We start from the raw sequence: 21,637 nt of genomic DNA, 5'->3' as shown, positions 1-21,637 counted from the left end.
TAATGCTTGATTAACACAGCCCTATAATTTTATACACCTTTCGTCAATGTGCTGTCAGATTCTGAGTTTCATTTGAATTGTCTTAGTCTGCTCTACAGCACACTCCCTCAGACTGTTCATATTTCCATCTCTATTGTATTGTGAGTGAGATGAGGTGCTGCGGTCCCCCCCCCCCCCCCCCTTGTTGTCTAGACATGCTGTAGAGTACAGCCGCTTGCTACGATGGCTGGCCACATAACAAGCTCGTTATGCAAACGCATCTGATTGGATGCTGCGCTCTCATTGGCTGCGGGCGGAAAAGTCCAGGCACTGTACAGTCCAGTAACCATAGCAACGCAGATGGGCTGCTTGATGAGAAAGTGCTCGTCTGGCTCCTGCTGCTGCTGCTGCTGCTGTGAATCTGGCAGGGTCTGCACTGTACACTCCTACGTGAGCACAGCAGCTCTGTGAATCTGGCTGGGCCTGCACTGTACACTCCTACCTGAGCACAGCAGCTCTGTGAATCTGACTGGGTCTGCACTGTACACTCCTACCTGAGCACAGCAGCTCTGTGAATCTGGCAGGGTCTGCACTGTACACTCATACCTGAGCACAGCAGCTCTGTGAATCTGACTGGGTCTGCACTGTACACTCCTACCTGAGCACAGCAGCTCTGTGAATCTGGCAGGGTCTGCACTGTACACTCCTACCTGAGCACAGCAGCTCTGTGAATCTGGCTGGGTCTGCACTGTACACTCCTACCTGAGCACAGCAGCTCTGTGAATCTGACTGGGTCGGCACTGTACACTCCTACCTGAGCACAGCAGCTCTGTGAATCTGACAGGGTCTGCACTGAACACTGAGCACAGCCACAAACAACAGCTATATTCCAGTGTTTTATTATGAAACAAAGCACTGTTAATACCTGCAGAAATATATTATTATTATTATTGTTATTATTAGTATTATTATTACGCAGTTGATCTAAACTGTGGTATATTGGCACAGTTTAAACATGTGTAATTTGGTGAATGTTTTGTTAATGAATCGCAAGCCCTCTCCTGTTCCACATCATTATGCAGCATGCTTATTATGCATTTTAAAAGCTGCACTGTGCTAGGCACTCATTAATTCATGTCTGTATTTCTTAGATACATTTCATTTCAGATAAGCAGGACAAAACTGTTCTAATTACAGAGCCCCTTCCTTTGTTTTAATTCCAGTTAGTGGCTGTGGTCCCATTACTAGGTTGCAGGTAGGGGTGTAATTCTCCTTGGAATAGTCGCTATACTGTATTATTATTATTATTATTATTATTATTATTATTATTTTTTTTTTTTTTTGCTTTGTCTCAAGTCTGGAGCTTAGAGCATTTCACAAACACCATTTTAAAAAGTAACTTTCACTCTGTCTACAGTGAATATCACAAATGCCAGTATTGTAAAAGTACTGAACTTAGAATGATTCAAACTGCTGCACAATGGTCATTATTCCCAACCTGAGAACCGTTCTTCGCATTAAAAAGCTAGTTTCAGTTCAGCCTAATGTACATCCTTGTATACTGCTTAATGCTCCCATTCACAGATTCACTGTGTGCAATGCACAAGGGGGAAACCAATGCAAAGGAAACGCTGCACGTGTCCAAACAGCTGTGAAACAGGTTGGGGGTTTTGTTCTGCTGTGCTGAGCTGTACGTGAATGTGTGTGTCCACAGGGGGGCGGTAGTGAGGAGGAGGCGGCGCCCATGTGTCTGAAAGAGCTGGAGGGGGACAGGTCGGAGAGCGAGGGCAGTGACTACTCCCCCATCAAGAAGAAGAAGAAACCCAGGGAGAAGAAGGAGAAGAAGACCAGGCGGAAAAAGAAAGACGAGGAGGAGGAGGAGGAGGAGGAAGAGGAGGATGTGGGGCTCAAGGTGAGAGGAGGGGTCTCCCACCATCACTGTCACTGTCATACAGTACTGGGCACATTTATCACAACACCCCGTGGCTTCTGCGGGTTATTGGGCTCCATGCTTGACAAAAGAAAGTGTGTGAATGCGACTTCAAGAAAAGCGGACGTTATTGATGCCAAAGGTGGCCAGACTAAACTATAGCATTAAAGACGCTTTCAGACATAGCTGTGTCTTTAGTTTTGAATTAGCTTCATGTAAGATGAGTTTGCAAAAATGAAAAGTGGTTGCAGTAATAAAAAGGTGTCTTCTTTTAATCATCGCTGTGAAACTGTCCTTCAGGAGCCCAAGTCCTCTGCTCAGCTGATGGAGGAGTGGGGGCTGGAGAACGTGGACTATGCCTTCACAGAGGAGGACTACCACACTTTGACAAACTACAAAGCTTTCAGCCAGTTCCTGAGGTAAGAAGCACAGGGTTCAGGGTTCTGAACGGAGGGAGAGTTAAAAAAATCCTGGTAAACGAAGCCTTGGAAAAGTTCCTACAGTGAAAGACAGCAGAGTGTAACACAGCACAGTGAAAGCACAGCAGAGTGTAACACAGCACTGTGAAAGCACAGCAGAGTGTAACACAGCACAGTGAAAGCACAGCAGAGTAACACAGCACAGTGAAAGCACAGCAGAGAGTAACACAGCACAGTGAAAGCACAGCAGAGAGTAACACAGCACAGTGAAAGCACAGCAGAGTAACACAGCACAGTGAAAGCACAGCAGAGTGTAACACAGCACAGTGAAAGCACAGCAGAGTGTAACACAGCACAGTGAAAGCACAGCAGAGAGTAATACAGCACATTGAAAGCCTGCTCTGTGCCTCCCCAGGCCTCTCATTGCCAAGAAGAACCCCAAGATCCCCATGTCTAAGATGATGACGGTCCTGGGTGCGAAGTGGCGCGAGTTCAGCAGCAACAACCCGTTCAAGGGCCTGTCTGCCGCTGCTGCCGCCGCGGCCGTGGCTGCTGCCGTGGAAACCGTGGCTGTGTCCCCGCCCGTCCCTCAGCCCGCGCAGCCTGGAGCAGTCAGGAAAGCCAAGACCAAAGAAGGGAAAGGTAACCGCAAGACGCCGGGAGCCTGGTTCACTTTCCTTTTTTCTTCCTCTGTTTTTCTTTTGTGCTTTTTTTTCCTGACTTATTTGTTCTTTCTGTCTTTTTCTCTCTCTTCCTAATTTATATGTTCTTTCTTTTTTATTTCTTCTTTATTTCTTTCATTCTGTCATTCGGCTTTTTTGTTTATTGCATGCCCTCGTCGCTGTTGTGTTATTGTAATTTCATTCCTGGCTGTCCTCTCTTCCAGGCCCGGGGGCGAGAAAGAAAAGTAAAAACACGAAGGAAGCCAAAAAGAAAGGCAAGGGCAAGAAGATGAAAATCAGACTGGGCGGGTTCGGGAGCAAGAGGAAAAAGAGCTCCTCGGTACGAGACCGCTCCTTCACTCCCACCGTCGCTACCCCCTCACTCCCACCCTCGCTCCCACCCTCACTCCCACCCTCGCTACCCCCTCACTCCCACCGTCACTCCCACCCTCACTCCCACCCTCACTCCCACCCTCGCTACCCCCCTCACTCCCACCCTCACTCCCACCCTCACTCCCACCCTCGCTACCCCCTCACTCCCACCCTCACTCCCACCCTCGCTCCCACCCTCGCTACCCCCTCACTCCCACCCTCACTCCCACCCTCGCTACCCCCCTCACTCCCACCCTCACTCCCACCCTCACTCCCACCCTCGCTACCCCCTCACTCCCACCCTCACTCCCACCCTCACTCCCACCCTCGCTACCCCCCTCACTCCCACCCTCACTCCCACCCTCGCTACCCCCTCACTCCCACCCTCACTCCCACCCTCACTCCCACCCTCGCTACCCCCTCACTCCCACCCTCACTCCCACCCTCACTCCCACCCTCGCTCCCACCCTCGCTACCCCCTCACTTCCACCCTCACTCCCACCCTCGCTACCCCCTCACTCCCACCCTCACTCCCACCCTCACTCCCACCCTCGCTCCCACCCTCGCTCGCCCCCTCGCTCCCCTTCTCTTCCCCCTCGCTACCCCCTCACTCCCACCCTCGCTACCCCCTCACTCCCACCCTCACTCCCACCGTCACTCCCACCCTCGCTACCCCCTCACTCCCACCCTCACTCCCACCCTCACTCCCACCCTCGCTACCCCCTCACTCCCACCCTCGCTACCCCCTCGCTCCCACCCTCACTCCCACCCTCACTCCCACCCTCGCTACCCCCCTCGCTCCCACCCTCGCTCCCACCCTCGCTACCCCCTCACTCCCACCCTCGCTCCCACCCTCGCTCGCCCCCTCTCTCCCCTTCTCTACCCCCTCTCCCCTTCTCTCCCCTCTCTCCCCTTCACTCCCCCTTGTTCTCCCCTCGCTCCCCTTCTCTACCCCCTCGCTACCCCTCACTCCCTCCTTTCTCACTCCCCCTCTCTCCCTCCTCCCTCACTCCCTCATCTCTCCCCTCTCACTCCCATCGCTCCCCCTCTCTCCCTCTTCTCTCCTCCTCTCTCCCCCCTCACTCCACCTCTCTGCCCCCTCACTCCCTCCTCTCTCCCTCCTCTCTCACTCCCCCTCTCTCCCTCCTCTCTCTCTCCCCTCTCACTCCCCTGCAGTGCAGGCCCTGTAATGCCGAGCGCTTGTGTTTCACAGAGCGAGGAGGATGAGCGGGAGGAGTCTGATTTCGACGAGGGCAGCATCCACAGCACCTCGGTGCGCTCCGAGGCCTCCCTGCAGCAGAAGAGGAAGGGGCGCAAGGGCCAGCAGAAAAAAAAGAAGAGTAAGACTGGGGCTTTTTAACATGTGCTTAGTAGTTACAGTGTCAGCAACTCTGAGGGCCTGGTCTCTCTCTGTGAGCTGTGGTGATTGCATGTCCGCTCTGTGTTTGAGGGTCTGGTCTCTCTCTGTGAGCTGTGGTGATTGCATGTCCGCTCTGTGTTTGAGGGTCTGGTCTCTGTGAGCTGTGGTGATTGCATGTCTGCTCTGTGTTTGAGGATCTGGTCTCTGTGAGCTGTGGTGATTGCATGTCTGCTCTGTGTTTGAGGATCTGGTCTCTATGAGCTGTGGTGATTGCATGTCTGCTCTGTGTTTGAGGGTCTGGTCTGTCTCTGTGAGCTGTGGTGATTGCATGTCTGCTCTGTGTTTGAGGGTCTGGTCTCTGTGAGCTGTGGTGATTGCATGTCTGCTCTGTGTTTGAGGGTCTGGTCTCTGTGAGCTGTGGTGATTGCATGTCCGCTCTATGTTTGAGGGTCTGGTCTCTGTGAGCTGTGGTGATTGCATGTCTGCTCTGTGTTTGAGGGTCTGGTCTCTCTCTGTGAGCTGTGGTGATTGCATGTCTGCTCTGTGTTTGAGGGTCTGGTCTCTGTGAGCTGTGGTGATTGCATGTCTGCTCTGTGTTTTCCCGAGTTGAAGAAGGGGACGGTTACGAGACGGATCACCAGGATTACTGCGAGGTGTGCCAGCAGGGCGGAGAGATCATCCTGTGCGACACCTGTCCTCGAGCCTACCACCTGGTGTGCCTGGATCCCGAGCTGGAGAAGGCTCCTGAGGGGAAGTGGAGCTGCCCGCACTGCGTAAGCAAACCTCCGGTCAAGGGGTCAGATTGAAGCGGATTGAGTTCATTAGCATGTTAGCAAAATGTACCAGATCGGCAAGATTTCCTTCAAGATATTTCATGGGGAAGCTTGAGTTCTGGGCTCCGATCGGTTTGGATGAGAACCCGTAATAAACTATAAACGATAAGTTAACCCAGACTGGTCTAAAATCTGATTCTCTGGGAGAGTACTGCCGTTATGTGCACTAGAAACCAAAGCATGTTGAAAATGCGGGTTTGAGGTCCCCTGTAAAGAAAGCACACTGCAGTGACAAGAGATAAACTCAAGATCCATTATGTTTGTAAAACTTAACCTGAAGAGTGTGTCTGCTTGACGTGAATTCTCAGGAGTTTTCCATTGGAGTTGTTTGTAGTCACGTTGGTTCCTCAAGGTGTCTAACAGCAGGTTGTGTGCCGGCAGGAGAAGGAAGGGATCCAGTGGGAGCCCAAGGAGGAAGAGGAGGAAGAGGAGGAGATGGGGGAGGAGGAAGAGGACGACCACTTGGAGTTCTGCCGGGTGTGCAAGGACGGGGGGGAGCTGCTGTGCTGCGACACCTGCCCCTCCTCCTACCACCTCCACTGCCTCAACCCGCCCCTGCCAGAGATACCCAATGGGGAGTGGCTGTGCCCGCGATGCATGGTGAGTGACGCAGTTAAGTCTTCCGTCTCTCAATGATTGTTTTTGTGCTACCCACTTACTACCATCGCCCTGGGCTGTTCAAGCACTGCTATCCCACAGCCCAGCCACATGAGACTGCCTGTATCCACTCAAACACAGAGTCACGCTGTCTTGTCTTTCGTTTGGTTTCCAGTGCCCGCCCCTGAAAGGGAAGGTTCAGCGGATCCTGCACTGGATATGGGGGGAGCCCCCCCTGCCCCCGGAGTGCCCCCCAGCCTCTGGAGCTCCGGATCCCAGGGCCCCCCGGCCCCAGCCGCCCCTGAAGGGGCACCCTGAGAGGGAGCTGTATGTCAAGTGGGCCGGGCTGTCCTACTGGCACTGCTCGTGGGTCAGTGAGCTGCAGGTGAGTGCCAGCTCCAGCCAGGACTGCAGAACCATCGCAGATGAAGTTTAAAGGCTTCGCCCGCCACACTTTTCATTTAAATGCTACGGAAAAGCAATTTCTGAAAACCGAAGCTCTTGCAATAAACACGATCGGGGAACTTTTTTTTTTTCTATTATTATTATTCGTTGTACACATCATTAACGATCCACACCCACTTAATTTAAAATCTGTATTTCCTCTGTCTGCTGCCCCTCCCTCTCAGCTGGAGCTGTACCACACGGTGATGTATCGCAACTACCAGCGCAAGAACGACATGGACGAGCCCCCCCCCTACGACTACGGCTCGGAGAACGAGGAGATGAAGAGTGAGAAGCGCAAGAGCAAGGACCCCCAGTACACCCTCATGGAGGAGCGTTTCTATCGCTACGGGATCAAACCAGAGTGGATGATCATTCACAGGGTCTTCAACCACAGGTCAGGGGGAGGGCGAGGGGGAGTAGAAATGGGACTGGGACTGGGAGGCGAGCTGATCCAGTCTTTCTAACCCACACTGGGCAGATTGGCCCATAGGGGAAAATATGGGACTGTGTATTTAGGAATCGGGCGTACATTTACAGAACATGATTGGGTTCAATTTGAAAAGTGATTCCCCCCTGGCTGCTACTGAATACCGTTCAAGTGCTATTGTTCAGGGGGGTCGGCAGATACACATCACAGCATCTCTTTCAAACCAGTGGCACGCTGGGGGCTGCGTCCGTGTTGCAAAGCAGTTGGAAGCCTCCACGGCACCCCTTTATAAACAGCATCAGTCTGAGTCGTGTTGCACACGTGCTCTTTTTGTCTGTGCTGAAGTGCAGTCGGATGTATTGCTGGGAGTCTGTGGTAGCTGTGCCAAGCCTCCTCCTCCTTCTCCTGACACTAATCCGGAGAGATACAGCAGCTCCTCACAGCTCTGTCTCTCATCCAGACTGATCCGACACGCTCTGTAATACCAGGGCCCTGCAGAGTAGCTTCCTCCACTCAGCCAGACCATCATCCAGAGCCTGCAGCTGCTCCCCCTCCAGGAACCGCTTTTCAGCTCTGAGATCATCTGCACGACACCGAACGAAACCCGACGAATACAGATCACAGTGGGGTCCCCCTAGGACTTCTTTAGAGAGGGTGTCAGTTTATAAATCGCCTGTCAGAAATCAACCAATCACGTATAAAGAATAATAAATAAAAAATAAAAAAATACATTAGAAACAGCATTTAAAAAAGAACGCCTTTTTAAAAGTTAATACAAAAGCCGTTACAATATATAAATTCATGTGAAACATCCATTCTAAGTTAACAGCTAATGATATAAGTGTGTTTTAAGTGTAGATTTCAGTTCTTCTACAGAATCAAAGAGCAGGAGCACACAGAGAAGCCTCCACCTCCCAATGGAACAGATCTAGCTGCTGACAAGCCAGCCGCCCTGCGCCTGACAACATACAAATGCAATAAAGCTGTCAAATATGAAGGACCAGTTCCCTGGACAGCCTTATAGACACAGTAACACGCCCAGGTGTGTCATTAAATAGTACAAACCTGTCTGTTTGCTTGTCATTCTGCAGCTTCGATAACAATGGAGATGTCCACTACCTGATCAAGTGGAGAGACTTGCCTTACGATCAGTCCACCTGGGAGATTGACGACTTTGACATTCCAGAGTACAACCATTTCAAACAAGCCTACTGGAATCACAGGTGAGACATCATTCACGCACACACACACACACACACACACACACATCGGAGGCACGCCAGCCTTCCACGCCATTGAGTGACTTTATAGTTTTTACTGGATTTTACTCGGCCCATGCTTCGTTTGTTTTTTTTTTGCAATCTTTCCGAGTTGTTGTTGCAAATTAAATTTATTTATTACATTTATTTATTTTTTAATTTATATTGCGTTGATGTTTTCTGTGTTAAGGGCGCTTTGACCAGATCTATTGCAGTAATGTCCACTCAGAAGAATTGCATTGCAGTACAGGTCATGGTAAAGCTGACCCGGAGCTGAGGGTTGTGGTGTGGGAGGTGCTGATCTCTCTCTGTGTGCTCCGGGGCTCTGCAGGGACCTCATGCTGGGAGAGGACATCCGACCCCCAGGGATCAAGAAGGGGAGGAAGATGAAGGACGATAAGCCCCCGGAGACGCCCAATGTGGACGTGAGTGACCAGCAAAACTTCAACTACACGGTGATCAGGGGGGGCAGTGAAGCTGCTTCAGTTGACTGGCCATAAAAAATGGCTACGTTAATAAACAAAAAAACAAAAATGCTTTATAGTCCTTGAAGGCATTGATATAGACTTAGATACGAAATGTCTTTTTTTTTTAGTTCTTTTTAGTTCAGCAGTTCCGCATTCACTGCTGCTAACTACGTTACTAGCGTTTGAACAAAGATGTTTCAGTTTAACGTTTTGTTTCTGTCCAGGGATTGAATTGAACATCCCTCAGTTCGTTACCATGCTGGTTATTAACAGTGCAGGCTGTGCATTCTGTAGCTCTTTAAGCTTCCCCTCCCGCCTTCTCTCTTTCAGCCGACAATCAAGTTCGACAAGCAGCCGTGGTACATCGACTCGACGGGGGGCAGCCTGCACCCCTACCAGCTGGAGGGGCTGAACTGGCTGCGTTTCTCCTGGGCGCAGGGCACCGACACCATCCTGGCAGACGAGATGGGGCTGGGCAAGACTGTGCAGACCATCGTCTTCCTCTACTCGCTCTACAGAGAGGTGGGCAGCGCTCTCGGCTGGGCCTCGGTGCCCGAGCCCGGAACCAGACTCTGTGGCTCTGGGCTTGCAGGGGGATCCAACCAGACTCTGTGGCTCTGGGCTTGCAATAGCAGTTCATGAGTGCAATCTTAGTTTTTGCGATTCATAATAATCAGTTAATATGTCATGTATGGGGTCAGTTTCAGCAGGCAGAGGCTCTAGTCCAGACTGCAATAGCGGTCACTCTACCCGCGACGTGTTAACTGTTTGATTTGCCACTCAGGGACACTCCAAGGGGCCGTACCTGGTCAGCGCCCCGCTGTCCACCATCATCAACTGGGAGCGCGAGTTCGAGATGTGGGCGCCGGACTTCTACGTGGTCACCTACACAGGGGACAAGGACAGCCGTGCGGTCATCCGCGAGAACGAGTTCTCCTTCGAAGAGACCCCCGTCAAGATGGGCCGCAAGGTCTTTCGCATGAAGGTAGGAGTGCCGCGGGGGCTTGAAACTTGCTTCAATAAACTTGCTCTAAAAGTGTCCCCACAGTAACAGCACAGCAAAGTGTAACACAGCACAGCGAAAGCATGGCAAAGCATAGGGAAGCATTGTAAAGCACAGAGAGGTCTGGTAAAGCATAGGGAAGCATTGTAAAGCACAGAGAGGTCTGGTAAAGCATAGGGAAGCATTGTAAAGCACAGAGAGGTATGGTAAAGCATAGGGAAGCATTGTAAAGGACAGAGGTCTGGTAAAGCATAGGGAAGCATTGTAAAGCACAGAGAGGTGTGGTAAAGCATAGGGAAGCATTGTAAAGCACAGAGAGGTCTGGTAAAGCATAGGGAAGCATTGTAAAGCACAGAGAGGTGTGGTAAAGCATAGGGAAGCATTGTAAAGCACAGAGAGGTGTGGTAAAGCATAGGGAACCATTGTGAAGCACAGAGAGGAATGGTAAAGCATAGGGAATCATTGTAAAGCACAGAGAGGTGTGGTAAAGCATAGGGAAGCATTGTAAGCACAGAGAGGTGTGGTAAAGCATAGGGAAGCATTGTGAAGCACAGAGAGGTGTGGTAAAGCATAGGGAAGCATTGTAAAGCACAGAGAGGTCTGGTAAAGCATAGGGAAGCATTGTAAAGCACAGAGAGGTGTGGTAAAGCATAGGGAAGCATTGTAAAGCACAGAGAGGTCTGGTAAAGCATATAAAAAAAACAAAAAAAACATGGCAAATCAGGTTAAACGATGGTAAATGCAGTGTAACCATGGGGACAGCATGGGGTAAACCCCAGAAATACAGCGGTAGACTCTTGTAAGGGCTGGAGTGTGCAGCTCCTGCTGCCCCGTGCCTCTCTCGTGTCTCACTGCTGCTCTTGCCTCCCTGCAGAAGGACACTCCGATCAAGTTCCACGTGCTGCTCACCTCCTACGAGCTGATCACCATCGACCAGGCCATCCTGGGCTCCATCGAGTGGGCCTGCCTGGTGGTGGACGAGGCTCACCGGCTCAAGAACAACCAGTCAAAGGCAGGTGTCTGTGCACGTCTGCAAACCAAAGAACGACCCTTTCATTTCATCTTAAACCTGTGTGAAAGCTGTATGTGACTTTTTTTCTTCTCAATTTTTACTGTTCTGCTCCATGCTGATGGTTATGTTTTAGATTCGTTGTACTAACCCTGGTGAGGCTCCTGCACTAGCCCAGTAAACGCATGTAAAACTCTGGCTAGTTAGCTCTCCGCTTCTCCTCTCGTCTCTCCGCAGTTCTTTCGAGTGCTAAATGGCTACAAGATCTACTACAAGCTGCTGCTGACTGGGACCCCCCTGCAGAATAACCTGGAGGAGCTCTTCCACCTGCTCAACTTCCTCACCCCCGAGAGGTTCAAGTAAGCCAGCCGCGGTCACTTCAAACAGGGCTCCAGGGCACACAGGGCAGCAGGCACGGAGAGCTGGGATACTGGCCAGCCCAGTCTTGCAAAGCTCTGATGTGTCTGTGACGACTGCATTTAGGACAATCTCCCTTTCAGACGAAATATTATTTTGTGAATTATTTCCTGCAACCGGTAAATCCGGGCCAAATGAGCTGTTAACTGATCTTGAGAGGCTGAAACGTGTATCTGCTTGACTCGGTTTCCCGTGCTGTAGTTCCTCCTCAGAACCGGGATGGAATGTTTCTGAGGTTCTGGGTGTTCTCTCCTCCGTTGCAGTAACCTAGACGGATTCCTGGAGGAGTTCGCCGACATCTCGAAGGAGGACCAGATCAAGAAGCTGCACGACCTGCTGGGGCCCCACATGCTGAGGAGGCTGAAGGCCGACGTCTTCAAGAACATGCCGTCCAAGACGGAGCTGATCGTGCGGGTGGAGCTGAGCCCCATGCAGAAGTGAGTGTGGGGCTGAACCAGGGGGAGATACAGAGGCCCATTCAGTACATTATGGACATGGAAATAAGGCTCCGATTGCAGAGCAGTTTCACCCATTCCAGGTTTTAATATGAGCTTGATTAGCCACAGTGTGTGGGTAACAAGCTCAGGTGTGTCTGATTAAACTCATAGTGAAACCAGGCTTGGATCAACCTGCTATGCAATGGGAGTCAATGGGCTGGTTCATGCCTCTCCAGTCTGAGCTCTAGCCTCTCCAGTCTGAGCTCTAGTCTCTCCAGTCTGAGCTCTAGTCTCTCCAGTCTGAGCTCCAGCCTCTTGTCTGAAGTATGAAGCAGCCTGCAGCCCTGCTTTGCTGTATTTCTCACTCGGGGACTCTGTGACCCACAGGAAGTACTACAAGTTCATCCTGACGCGGAACTTCGAGGCTCTGAACTCGAAAGGGGGCGGGAACCAGGTGTCTCTCCTCAACATCATGATGGACCTGAAGAAGTGCTGCAACCACCCCTACCTGTTCCCCGTCGCCGCTGTGGTACGGGACCCCTTCACTGCTACAGGATACCCTGACACCTGAAGCACAAGCATAGCAAAGTGTATTAGAGCAGAGCTAAAGCATGGTGAAGCATAGGGAAGCATTGTAAAGCACAGAGAGGTCTGGTAAAGCATCGGGAAGCATTGTAAAGCACAGAAAGGGATGGTAAAGCACAGGGAAGCATTGTAAAGCACAGAGAGGTCTGGTAAAGCATAGGGAAGCATTGTAAAGCACAGAGAGGTATGGTAAAGCATAGGGAAGCATTGTAAAGCACAGAGAGGGATGGTAAAGCATCGGGAAGCATTGTAAAGCACAGAGAGGGATGGTAAAGCACAGGGAAGCATTGTAAAGCACAGAGAGGCCTGGTAAAGCATAGGGAAGCATTGTAAAGCACAGAGAGGTCTGGTAAAGCATAGGGAAGCATTGTAAAGCACAGAGAGGTCTGGTAAAGCATAGGGAAGCATTGTAAAGCACAGAGAGGTATTGTAAAGCGGAGAGAGGTACAATTTAAAAAAATCCTCTTAAAACCATGGTAAGCTGTAGTCACTGTAGTGGTTTCGACTCTACGAATCTGTACCGGTCTGTTTTTGAAAAGGTTTTCGGTGAATCAGGCTGACAGAAGACAGCTTGCACGATGCTGGGTGCTGGAGGGGCTTTGTGACTCTGCTGTGCTGTTTGTATGCAGGAGGCTCCGGTGCTCGCCAACGGCTCCTACGATGGGAACTCGCTGGTCAGGTCGTCGGGGAAGCTCACGCTGCTCCAGACCATGCTGAGGAAGCTGAAGGACGGAGGACACCGAGTCCTCATCTTCTCACAGGCGAGTCGCTTCTACCAGCATCACTGCCATTGCAACCTGCAGAGTCAGACAGCAACGCAGTGCCTGTATCCAACCAGAAATAAGAGGGAAACACCCGCCAGCCCTGCTGCACCCAGTCCTCCCCTTTTCTAGGGATGTTATTGAAACGACCTCGGTGAATCGGCTCTGAACTGATCGTACGCATCACAGTGCGACGAAGCCCCACCTGAGTCTGTAGGCTTTACTGATGGCAGCTAGAAAGGAGAAACACTTTATTTAACATCCTCCTGGGTCCTGATCGTGATGGTGACGCACATTTAACGAAGGTCGTTCTACAGGACTGGGTGCAGGGCTGGCGTGCGTTTTCAGGCAGTTGCTCTTGAGCTGGTCCTGAAGCTCTGGTTTAAACTCTGCCCTGCCCTTCGCTGTGCTTGCCTTGCAGATGACGAAGATGCTGGACCTGCTGGAGGACTTCCTGGAGTACGAGGGGTACAAGTACGAGAGGATCGACGGGGGGATCACAGGGGGGCTGCGGCAGGAAGCCATCGACCGCTTCAACGGTAAGAGCAGTGCTGCCGAGCCCAGCGGCTTTCCAAACAGCTTGAGAGGGACTTTCTCTGCCAGGTCCCAGGCGGGGAGAGTCCGCTTACCACTGGTCCTTAAAGGGGTTTCTGCCATCAATCCCTGGCTCCTTTGAGCTTCCTAGAGAAAAAGATACAGGGGTCTACCAGTGACAGTCTGTTACAAATTCAACTCTCTGTAAAATACAAAGTTAAACAAAATAATTATCATATTGTTAGTTGTGCATTTGAAAGTGGAAAAAATGCATACATGCATATATATATATATATATATATGTATATATATATACGCTGTGTGCTGGAGTAAAAGGTTAGTCCCATGGCCAGTATGCAGGTGTGTAGGTGCTGTGTTGTTGGGCATGCAGTATCCGAGTGTGCCACATGATGTCAGCACCCTCTTGTCTTCCCTCTTGCCTGGTGTGCCGTGCAGCTCCTGGCGCTCAGCAGTTCTGCTTCCTGCTCTCCACGCGGGCGGGGGGGCTGGGCATCAACCTGGCGACCGCCGACACGGTCATCATCTACGACTCGGACTGGAACCCCCACAACGACATCCAGGTGAACCCCCTTGCTGTGTTCTGGGCTTATTTCACCATTGCATATAATTCACAATCAGGCTATGTTGACAGTGAATTGGGATGTACTTTACTGCATAAGAGCCCTTCACTAATGCATTGCTTGAAGTAGTTTGAAATAATGTGTTGATGTGTGAATAGGATTGGGGAATTTACAGAGCTTTACCCAGTGTGTTAGGATTGAGCGTTTACAGTGTCTGACGAGCCCGTGGTGTGTGTGTGCGTGTGCGTGCGTCTCCATGGCAGGCGTTCAGCCGAGCTCACCGGATCGGGCAGAACAAGAAGGTGATGATCTATCGCTTCGTGACCCGGGCCTCGGTGGAGGAGCGCATCACGCAGGTGGCCAAGCGCAAGATGATGCTGACCCACCTGGTGGTGCGGCCTGGCCTGGGCTCCAAGACCGGCTCCATGTCCAAGCAGGAACTCGACGACATCCTCAAGTTCGGCACGGAGGAGCTGTTCAAGGACGATGTGGAGGGAGCCCGGGCCAACGGTAACCTGCTCTCACAGACACTGACACACACACCTGTCCCTTGGGAAAGCTTCCCCTAGTAAAGCAACCGCAGAGCAGTGTCATCCATTCCAGGTTTTTTACTTTACTGCTTGATTAGCCCCGGTGTGTGCAGGTAACAAGCTCAGGTGTGTCTTATTAGACTCACAGTAAGACCAGGATGGGACTCTTCTGCAATAGAAGTCTTATTTACATCCCTGTAAAGTAATGGCCAAGTGTAGTTAAAGCACAGTGAACGCGTGGTATAGCATAGGCATGCATTGTAAAACCCAGAGGGGTATGATAAAGCATAGAACAAAATGGCAAACCATAGTAAAATACTGTGCAGAAATACCATGGTAAATTTGTATAAGGGGCTGTCCACGGGTACTGTACTGAACCAGCCCCGTCTCCCCTCCTGTACTGAACCAGCCCCGTCTCCTCTCCTGTACTGAATCAGCCCTGTCTCCTCTCCTGTACTGAACCAGCCCCGTCTCCTCTCCTGTACTGAACCAGCCCCGTCTCCTGTCCTGTACTGAACCAGCCCCGTCTCCTCTCCTGTACTGAACCAGCCCCGTCTCCTCTCCTGTACTGAACCAGCCCCGTCTCCTCTCCTGTACTGAACCAGCCCCGTCTCCCCTCCTGTACTGAACCAGCCCCGTCTCCTCTCCTGTACTGAACCAGCCCCGTCTCCTCTCCTGTACTGAACCAGCCCCGTCTCCCCTCCTGTACTGAACCAGCCCCGTCTCCTCTCCTGTACTGAACCAGCCCCGTCTCCCCTCCTGTACTGAACCAGCCCCGTCTCCCCTCCTGTACTGAACCAGTCCCGTCTCCTCTCCTGTACTGAACCAGCGGGTCTCTGGCTCTGGTACTGAGAGCTGCTTGTCTCCCCCCTGCACAGGTGACAATAAGGACGGAGAGGAGGGCAACGTGATTCATTACGATGACAACGCCATCTCCACACTGCTGGACCGCAGCCAGGACGCCACCGACGACACGGAGCTGCAGAACATGAACGAGTACCTCAGCTCCTTTAAGGTGGCGCAGTACGTGGTGCGGGAGGAGGATGGTGAGGTGAGCCAGGGAACTGCACACTTCCACCTTAAAAAAAAAAATACATTAACTGTCACGCACTTGACCTAGTCGCGATGGGCATGCTTCCAAATCTGAGATTGCTGTGGTCGTGGCTGTTTTATCATGTGCAGTTATAGCAGGGGTGGACATACAAACTCCTATTGCTTAGCAGTTTCACCCATTCCAGCTTTTACTATGAGCTTGATTAGCCACTGTGTATAGGTAACAAGCTTAGTAAAACCAGGAATGGATCAAACCGCTATGCAACAGGAGTCTTATTTCCACCCCTGTAAAGTGTAATGACAGTTGTAATAAGTTCTCTGAAATGTTGGATTGATGCTTGTAACCCCTGTGCGTGTACGAGGGGCTGTCTTGTGTCCTGTGGCTCTGGTTGCTCTCTCCTGACGTGCTCCGGTCTCTCTGTGTGCAGGAGGAGGTGCAGCGAGAGATTATCAAGCAGGAGGAGAACGTGGATCCTGATTACTGGGAGAAGCTGCTGAGGCATCACTACGAGCAGCAGCAGGAAGACCTAGCCAGGAACCTGGGCAAGGGGAAGAGAGTGCGCAAGCAGGTCAACTATAACGATACCTCCCAGGAGGACCAAGGTAGAAGCCCTGCTCTGCTAACACACACACAAACACACACACCGCACTGCACACCGCACTGCACACCGGACTGCACTGCACAGACCGCACTGCACTGCACACCCTACTTCTCAAAGCTGCTTACTCCAATTCTGAAAGGACTGCTTTGTAACCCCAAGGATGGAAGTAAGACTCCCGTTGCATAGCAGTTTGATCCATTCCGGATTTTTACTAAGCAGTTGATAAGCAGTTGTTGCCTATATGCCGTGGCTAATCAAGCTGGTAGTAAAACCTGGAATGGGTGACACTGCTGTGCAGTAGGAGTCTTATTTTAGAATCTTTAGAGCTTTTAGAATCTGGCCCAATAGCTTCAGCTTGATTCAAAGATGTATTGTGTTTGCAAACAAGTTTATTCAAGAATAAACTCCGAATCCTCTTTAGAAACACCAGAGAAAGGTTTTAAGTCATTCAAAATGATGATCTTTAAAATAAAGCGATGGTCCAAATCTTCCCGCATTACTGCTCTCAGTTGAATCCAACTCTACTGAACTTAAAGTGCATGTCCTTTTACATGGTGGTTATCATCTATTTTAAGATATGCTGATACCTTAGTACATTTAACTGGGATGCAGAACTGAGACGTAAGCAAGTGTATTTTCAATACAGCTTAATAAAGGCAACTCCAGGACAGTGCCCCCTAGTGTGCAGCGTAGTTAGGGCAGTAGTGCTTAAGGACTCTGCCACAGCCTGTAATGCAGAATTGAATGCACTGTGCTGTTTCTCTCTGATCTGTGACTCAGAGTGGCAGGATGATCTTTCAGACAATCAGTCCGAGTACTCCGTGGGATCCGAAGATGAGGATGAAGATTTTGAGGAGAGACCGGAAGGTGGGTCCTGGTTTCAGATACCCTGCTAGAGGTCTTCACAGGTCCAGAATAACAAACCCACAGCTGTACTAACTTTACGTGTCCCTCTGTCCCGGTCAGTGACGGTGTCTCCCGTTGTTTTCAGGAGGACGCAGGCAGTCTCGCAGACAGCTCAAGAGTGACCGGGACAAACCACTCCCTCCGCTGCTGGCCAGAGTCGGGGGCAACATTGAGGTGTGGAACGCGGGGCCGTGGAACGCTGCAGGCAGTTTCTACCTTTTAAAAACAGGGGTGTCACGAAGCTTCATAGGGTGAACAACCAGCTCCATCACTGCACCAGCACGGAAGGCGCTGAGGAAGACTTCTTTTAGTATTGCTACAGATTCATTGAGCGTTTCACGGCTCCATTTCACACACTTAAACACGCCTGCATACACATGCATGCAAACATGTAAGCTGGTGTCTCTCGCAATGTAAGTGGCGGGCGAGGGGTCTGATGGGTCTGTGTCTCTGCCAGGTCCTGGGGTTCAATGCCCGGCAGCGGAAAGCCTTCCTGAATGCCATCATGCGCTGGGGGATGCCACCCCAAGATGCCTTCAACTCCCACTGGCTGGTGAGAGACCTGCGGGGCAAGAGTGAGAAGGACTTCAGGTAGTGCTCCCAGAGACCAGCATCTTATAACAAGTACTAGCGTGAGCTAGCAGAGGCTGCTGTGAGCGTGCGTCAGGGTTAGCGTGCGTGCGTCAGCAGTGTCTGTGTCTGTGCTCTCTCCAGCTCAGCCCTCTCTGCCTCTCTCCTCACAGGGCCTACGTGTCCCTCTTCATGCGACATCTGTGTGAGCCGGGGGCTGACGGAGCCGAGACCTTCGCAGACGGGGTCCCGCGAGAGGGGCTGTCCCGCCAGCACGTCCTCACGCGCATCGGGGTCATGTCTCTCGTGAGGAAGAAGGTAAGCCCAGGATCCGGCCCGGGACTCAGGGGGGTCTGAATCAGCTGGGACACGGCTAGCCGCCTGTCTGCATGTCCTGTGAATCCCGCTCGGTCATCTCGCCCTGTATTCGACAGCATTGCCGCAGTGCTGAAGGATCTGTGCAGGTCTGTTTGAGCCCAGCGACTCTGTTCTGCAGAGTCCTGCCGTGTCCCCTGATCTGTACCCCTCTGCGCTGGGCGCTGTGTACCTACAGTCAGGGTGGCAGCGCCTGTGCTGAGCAGTGCTGGCTGTGCTTGCCCGCCCAGGTCCAGGAGTTCGAGCACATCAACGGGAAGTACAGCACCCCTGACCTGATTCTCGACGGAGCCGAGATGAAGAAACTGACGGAGAGCATCTCATCGGACCCCAACACACCTGTACCTGCCAGCCCCGCCGCCACCCAGCCTGGTACACCTGTACCCACAGGTAAGGGGGTAGAGACTGGGCCAACGCTGGAGACAGCGAGAGCAGCATGCAGTGGAGTTAGTGTAGAAATACTCAAAGAAACTTCAGGGCTGCATTGAAGACACTGAGAAAGACTTTTAGTCCAACCGTTCGGCATTGAGTTTTGTTTCTGTTAGTATTTCTAAATGTGCCGCTGTTGAGTGTGTTATAGTTATGGGTGTAGTCAGATTGTAGTTAATACTGTGTGTACCACCACTAGATGTTAGCACCTCTTTCTATGGATCGTGTGATCAGTTGATAATGATAGTGAGTGGATACATGTGTTTCACTGGTCCAGGTGAGAATTGAAACATTGTAACTTGCATGACATGGAAGTCATGCAAGTTACAAGAATGTCCGAGATTGCTGTGTGTCTGTGGTCTTCACTGCTCCCCCTAGAGGCCGCCCTGTGTCTGGGCAGTTCCTTCCTTTTTGTTTTTAATACACAGCAGAAAAGACAGAGACTCCCTCGAGACCAGCAGAGGAGAAGGAGACCCCAGAGCTGGAGGTGAAGAAACCAGCCGGGCCTGAGGTCAGTTTGTGTGTCTGTCTGTCTGTGTGTCTGCCTGCCTGTCTGGCCATGCCTTTGTCTACTGCGTCCCGCTAATGTCTTGTTCACCTGTCTCAGTTCGGCTCTCTAACCACATGGCTCCCATTGAGATTAAACTTCGCTGTTTTGTCAGGCTGTGTGAAGTTGCCAATTATAGTCTGAATCGCTCCCACGGGTTGGCAAGGGAGTGTTTGTCTTCACTGTGTGTGTGTGAGAGAGTGAAGGGGCCCAGTCTGTCCTGTGTGTGTCTCAGTGAAGGGGCCCTGTCTGTCCTGTGTGTGTCTCAGTGACGGGGCCCTGTCTGTCCTGTGTGTGTCTCAGTGACCTGGCCCTGTCTGTCCTGTGTGTGTCTCAGTGAAGGCCTCTACCATGCTGTGCTCAGCAGGTCCCCAGCAGCAGCGAGTCTTCCCCCAGCTCAGAGAAGCCCCCCCCAGTGGAGGAGAGTAAGGAGCAGGTGAAGGAGGAGCGAGGGCTGGAGGAGAGTGAGAGTCCTGAACTGGCCCAGGAGGACCCTGGTACCACAGGTGAGCCTGCCAGAGTCTCTGTGTCTCGATCAGCAGGGCAGCGTTAGGAGGAGTTTTCTTTGCAATGTAACCACGATGCCCTGTGTCTAACCAGGGGAGGCTTGTAAAGAGGGAGAGAGACCCCCGGAGAAGGCAGAGAGCAACAGCGTCTCGAGCAGAGGAGAGGACAAGGACCCCCAGCCAGGTGAGGGTGTGAGCAGGGCAGCGTGGGGGAACGGCAGAGAGAGGGATAGATTCAGCTCATTTATGGAGGTGGGGTGCGCTCGGTCCGTTGGAGGCTGATGTTTTGGTGTCGCTGACAGGAGAGGAGGTAAAGAAGGAAGAGACGCCTGAAAACCAGCAGAACGGAGAGAAAGAAGGGAAGGAGGAAGAGGAGGGGAGGAAAGACGAGAAGAACGCCAAGATGAAGTTCATGTTCAACATCGCGGACGGTGGATTCACAGGTCAGTCCGTCCACTGTAACGTGATTGCCGTGGTTTGTGTTTTTTTTATATGCATTTCCATACCTCTCTGAGCTTTACAATGCTAGCCTATGCTGTGCCGTGCTTTCGCTGTGCTTTATTCCACTTGGCTATGGGAGGCTTGTCTCAGGCTAACGGCGTTCTGTGTTGTTGCTGCGTGGCAGAGCTGCACACGCTGTGGCAGAACGAGGAGCGAGCGGCCGTGTCGTCGGGGAAGATCTACGATATCTGGCACCGGAGACACGACTACTGGCTGCTCGCCGGCATCGTCACGTATCCTGAACTTGATTCTCAGTTTTTCAAAGCACGGTTTATGTTAACCCCGTAGCACAAACGCTCGGTCCCAGAGTGCCGAGTCACTTTCCTCACTGAAAGGTCTGTGTTGCCCTTGACTGCGCTGGCCTCAGGCACGGCTACGCGCGCTGGCAGGACATCCAGAACGACCCTCGCTACGTCATCCTCAACGAGCCCTTCAAGTCCGAGGTGCACAAGGGCAACTACCTGGAGATGAAGAACAAGTTCCTGGCGCGCCGCTTCAAGGTGGGGCAGAGTGTGTGTGTGAGTGCGCGAGAGTGACGGAGGTGTGTGCGTATTTCTGTCCCCTTGCAGAAGTAATGTGTGTGGGCTTGCTTGATACTGTTAGGTAACTGAGCGACTCAGAGGGAGAATTTTTCCCCTCACTCGGATCACAGATGAAATCTGCTCTGTGGCTCTGAGCTGCTCAGGAGGAGCGGGACTGAGCCTGTGGTTAGGCTGGTTCTTTCAGTGAGCTGCTCATGAGTCACATGAAAAAAATAAAGATATTACCTGCCATCTCTCTCTCTCTCTCTCTCTCTCTGTCTCTCTCTCCCTGTCTCTCTCCCTCTCTCTCTCCATCTCGCTCCCTGTTTCTCTCTCTCCCTATCTCTCTCCCTTCTCTCTCTCCCTGTCTCTCTCTCTCTCTCTCTCTCTCTCTCTCTCTCTCCCTCCCTCTCTCTCTCTCCCTCCCTCTCCCCCTCTCTCTCTAGCTGCTGGAGCAGGCCCTGGTGATTGAGGAGCAGCTCCGACGCGCTGCCTACCTCAACATGACGCAGGACTCCAGCCACCCTGCCATCGCTCTGAATGCCCGCTTCGCGGAGGTGGAGTGCCTGGCTGAGAGCCACCAGCACCTGTCCAAGGAGTCCCTGGCAGGGAACAAGCCCGCCAACGCCGTCCTACACAAGGGTGAGCACCGCACACCTGCCCCTGCTCCTCCTGCACGCCTTTTTTTTTTAAGCGACGTATTTGATTTTAAAATAATCTAGCAATGCTTCTCACGCTCGCACGCCCGCTCTCGCACCGGCTGTTCCCCGGGTGACAGTGCGTCCCTCTCTCGGGTGTTGTTTCAGTGCTGAACCAGCTGGAGGAGCTGCTGAGCGATATGAAGGCGGATGTGACGAGGCTGCCCTCTATGCTGTCGCGGATTCCACCCGTCGCGGCGCGCCTGCAGATGTCCGAGCGCAGCATCCTGAGCCGGCTGACCAACCGAGGCAACGAGCCCCCTCCCCAGCAGGTGAGCCACGTCCAGGAGGCCCAGGCCAGGTCATTGAGGGGCACTTAA

At 52.1% G+C, this 21,637-nt stretch overlaps 1 protein-coding gene across 6 annotated transcripts in view; it reads left to right on the top strand.

The window, feature by feature from the left end:
• LOC131701824 (chromodomain-helicase-DNA-binding protein 5-like) overlaps window positions 1–21,637 on the top strand; it is a 32,989-nt gene that overhangs the window by 7,255 nt on the left and 4,097 nt on the right. The window contains exons 3-38 of one of the 6 annotated variants that reach the window (XM_059001906.1): window positions 1,694–1,891; window positions 2,210–2,328; window positions 2,744–2,970; window positions 3,215–3,330; window positions 4,576–4,702; window positions 5,329–5,495; window positions 5,937–6,155; window positions 6,328–6,537; window positions 6,782–6,993; window positions 8,118–8,249; window positions 8,617–8,710; window positions 9,083–9,274; window positions 9,537–9,737; window positions 10,630–10,767; window positions 11,002–11,123; window positions 11,445–11,618; window positions 12,006–12,147; window positions 12,833–12,964; window positions 13,386–13,503; window positions 13,955–14,079; window positions 14,343–14,589; window positions 15,488–15,660; window positions 16,091–16,265; window positions 17,066–17,131; window positions 17,256–17,344; window positions 17,628–17,761; window positions 17,914–18,058; window positions 18,346–18,505; window positions 18,973–19,055; window positions 19,456–19,597; window positions 19,692–19,781; window positions 19,900–20,040; window positions 20,223–20,331; window positions 20,466–20,598; window positions 21,066–21,261; window positions 21,426–21,589. In XM_059001906.1, coding sequence (XP_058857889.1) covers window positions 1,694–1,891; window positions 2,210–2,328; window positions 2,744–2,970; window positions 3,215–3,330; window positions 4,576–4,702; window positions 5,329–5,495; window positions 5,937–6,155; window positions 6,328–6,537; window positions 6,782–6,993; window positions 8,118–8,249; window positions 8,617–8,710; window positions 9,083–9,274; window positions 9,537–9,737; window positions 10,630–10,767; window positions 11,002–11,123; window positions 11,445–11,618; window positions 12,006–12,147; window positions 12,833–12,964; window positions 13,386–13,503; window positions 13,955–14,079; window positions 14,343–14,589; window positions 15,488–15,660; window positions 16,091–16,265; window positions 17,066–17,131; window positions 17,256–17,344; window positions 17,628–17,761; window positions 17,914–18,058; window positions 18,346–18,505; window positions 18,973–19,055; window positions 19,456–19,597; window positions 19,692–19,781; window positions 19,900–20,040; window positions 20,223–20,331; window positions 20,466–20,598; window positions 21,066–21,261; window positions 21,426–21,589 — 5,412 coding nt within the window. Of the gene's footprint in view, window positions 1–1,693; window positions 1,892–2,209; window positions 2,329–2,743; window positions 2,971–3,214; window positions 3,331–4,575; window positions 4,703–5,328; window positions 5,496–5,936; window positions 6,156–6,327; window positions 6,538–6,781; window positions 6,994–8,117; window positions 8,250–8,616; window positions 8,711–9,082; window positions 9,275–9,536; window positions 9,738–10,629; window positions 10,768–11,001; window positions 11,124–11,444; window positions 11,619–12,005; window positions 12,148–12,832; window positions 12,965–13,385; window positions 13,504–13,954; window positions 14,080–14,342; window positions 14,590–15,487; window positions 15,661–16,090; window positions 16,266–17,044; window positions 17,132–17,255; window positions 17,345–17,627; window positions 17,762–17,913; window positions 18,059–18,345; window positions 18,506–18,972; window positions 19,056–19,455; window positions 19,598–19,691; window positions 19,782–19,899; window positions 20,041–20,222; window positions 20,332–20,465; window positions 20,599–21,065; window positions 21,262–21,425; window positions 21,590–21,637 lie in introns of all 6 variants that reach the window. The other 5 variants (XM_059001902.1, XM_059001900.1, XM_059001904.1 and 2 more) reach the window with 5 other exon arrangements.

This window comes from Acipenser ruthenus, chromosome 27 (genome assembly GCF_902713425.1).
Source record: "Acipenser ruthenus chromosome 27, fAciRut3.2 maternal haplotype, whole genome shotgun sequence".
NCBI lineage: Eukaryota > Metazoa > Chordata > Actinopteri > Acipenseriformes > Acipenseridae > Acipenser > Acipenser ruthenus.
This window is presented reverse-complemented; position numbering and strand designations above follow the sequence as displayed.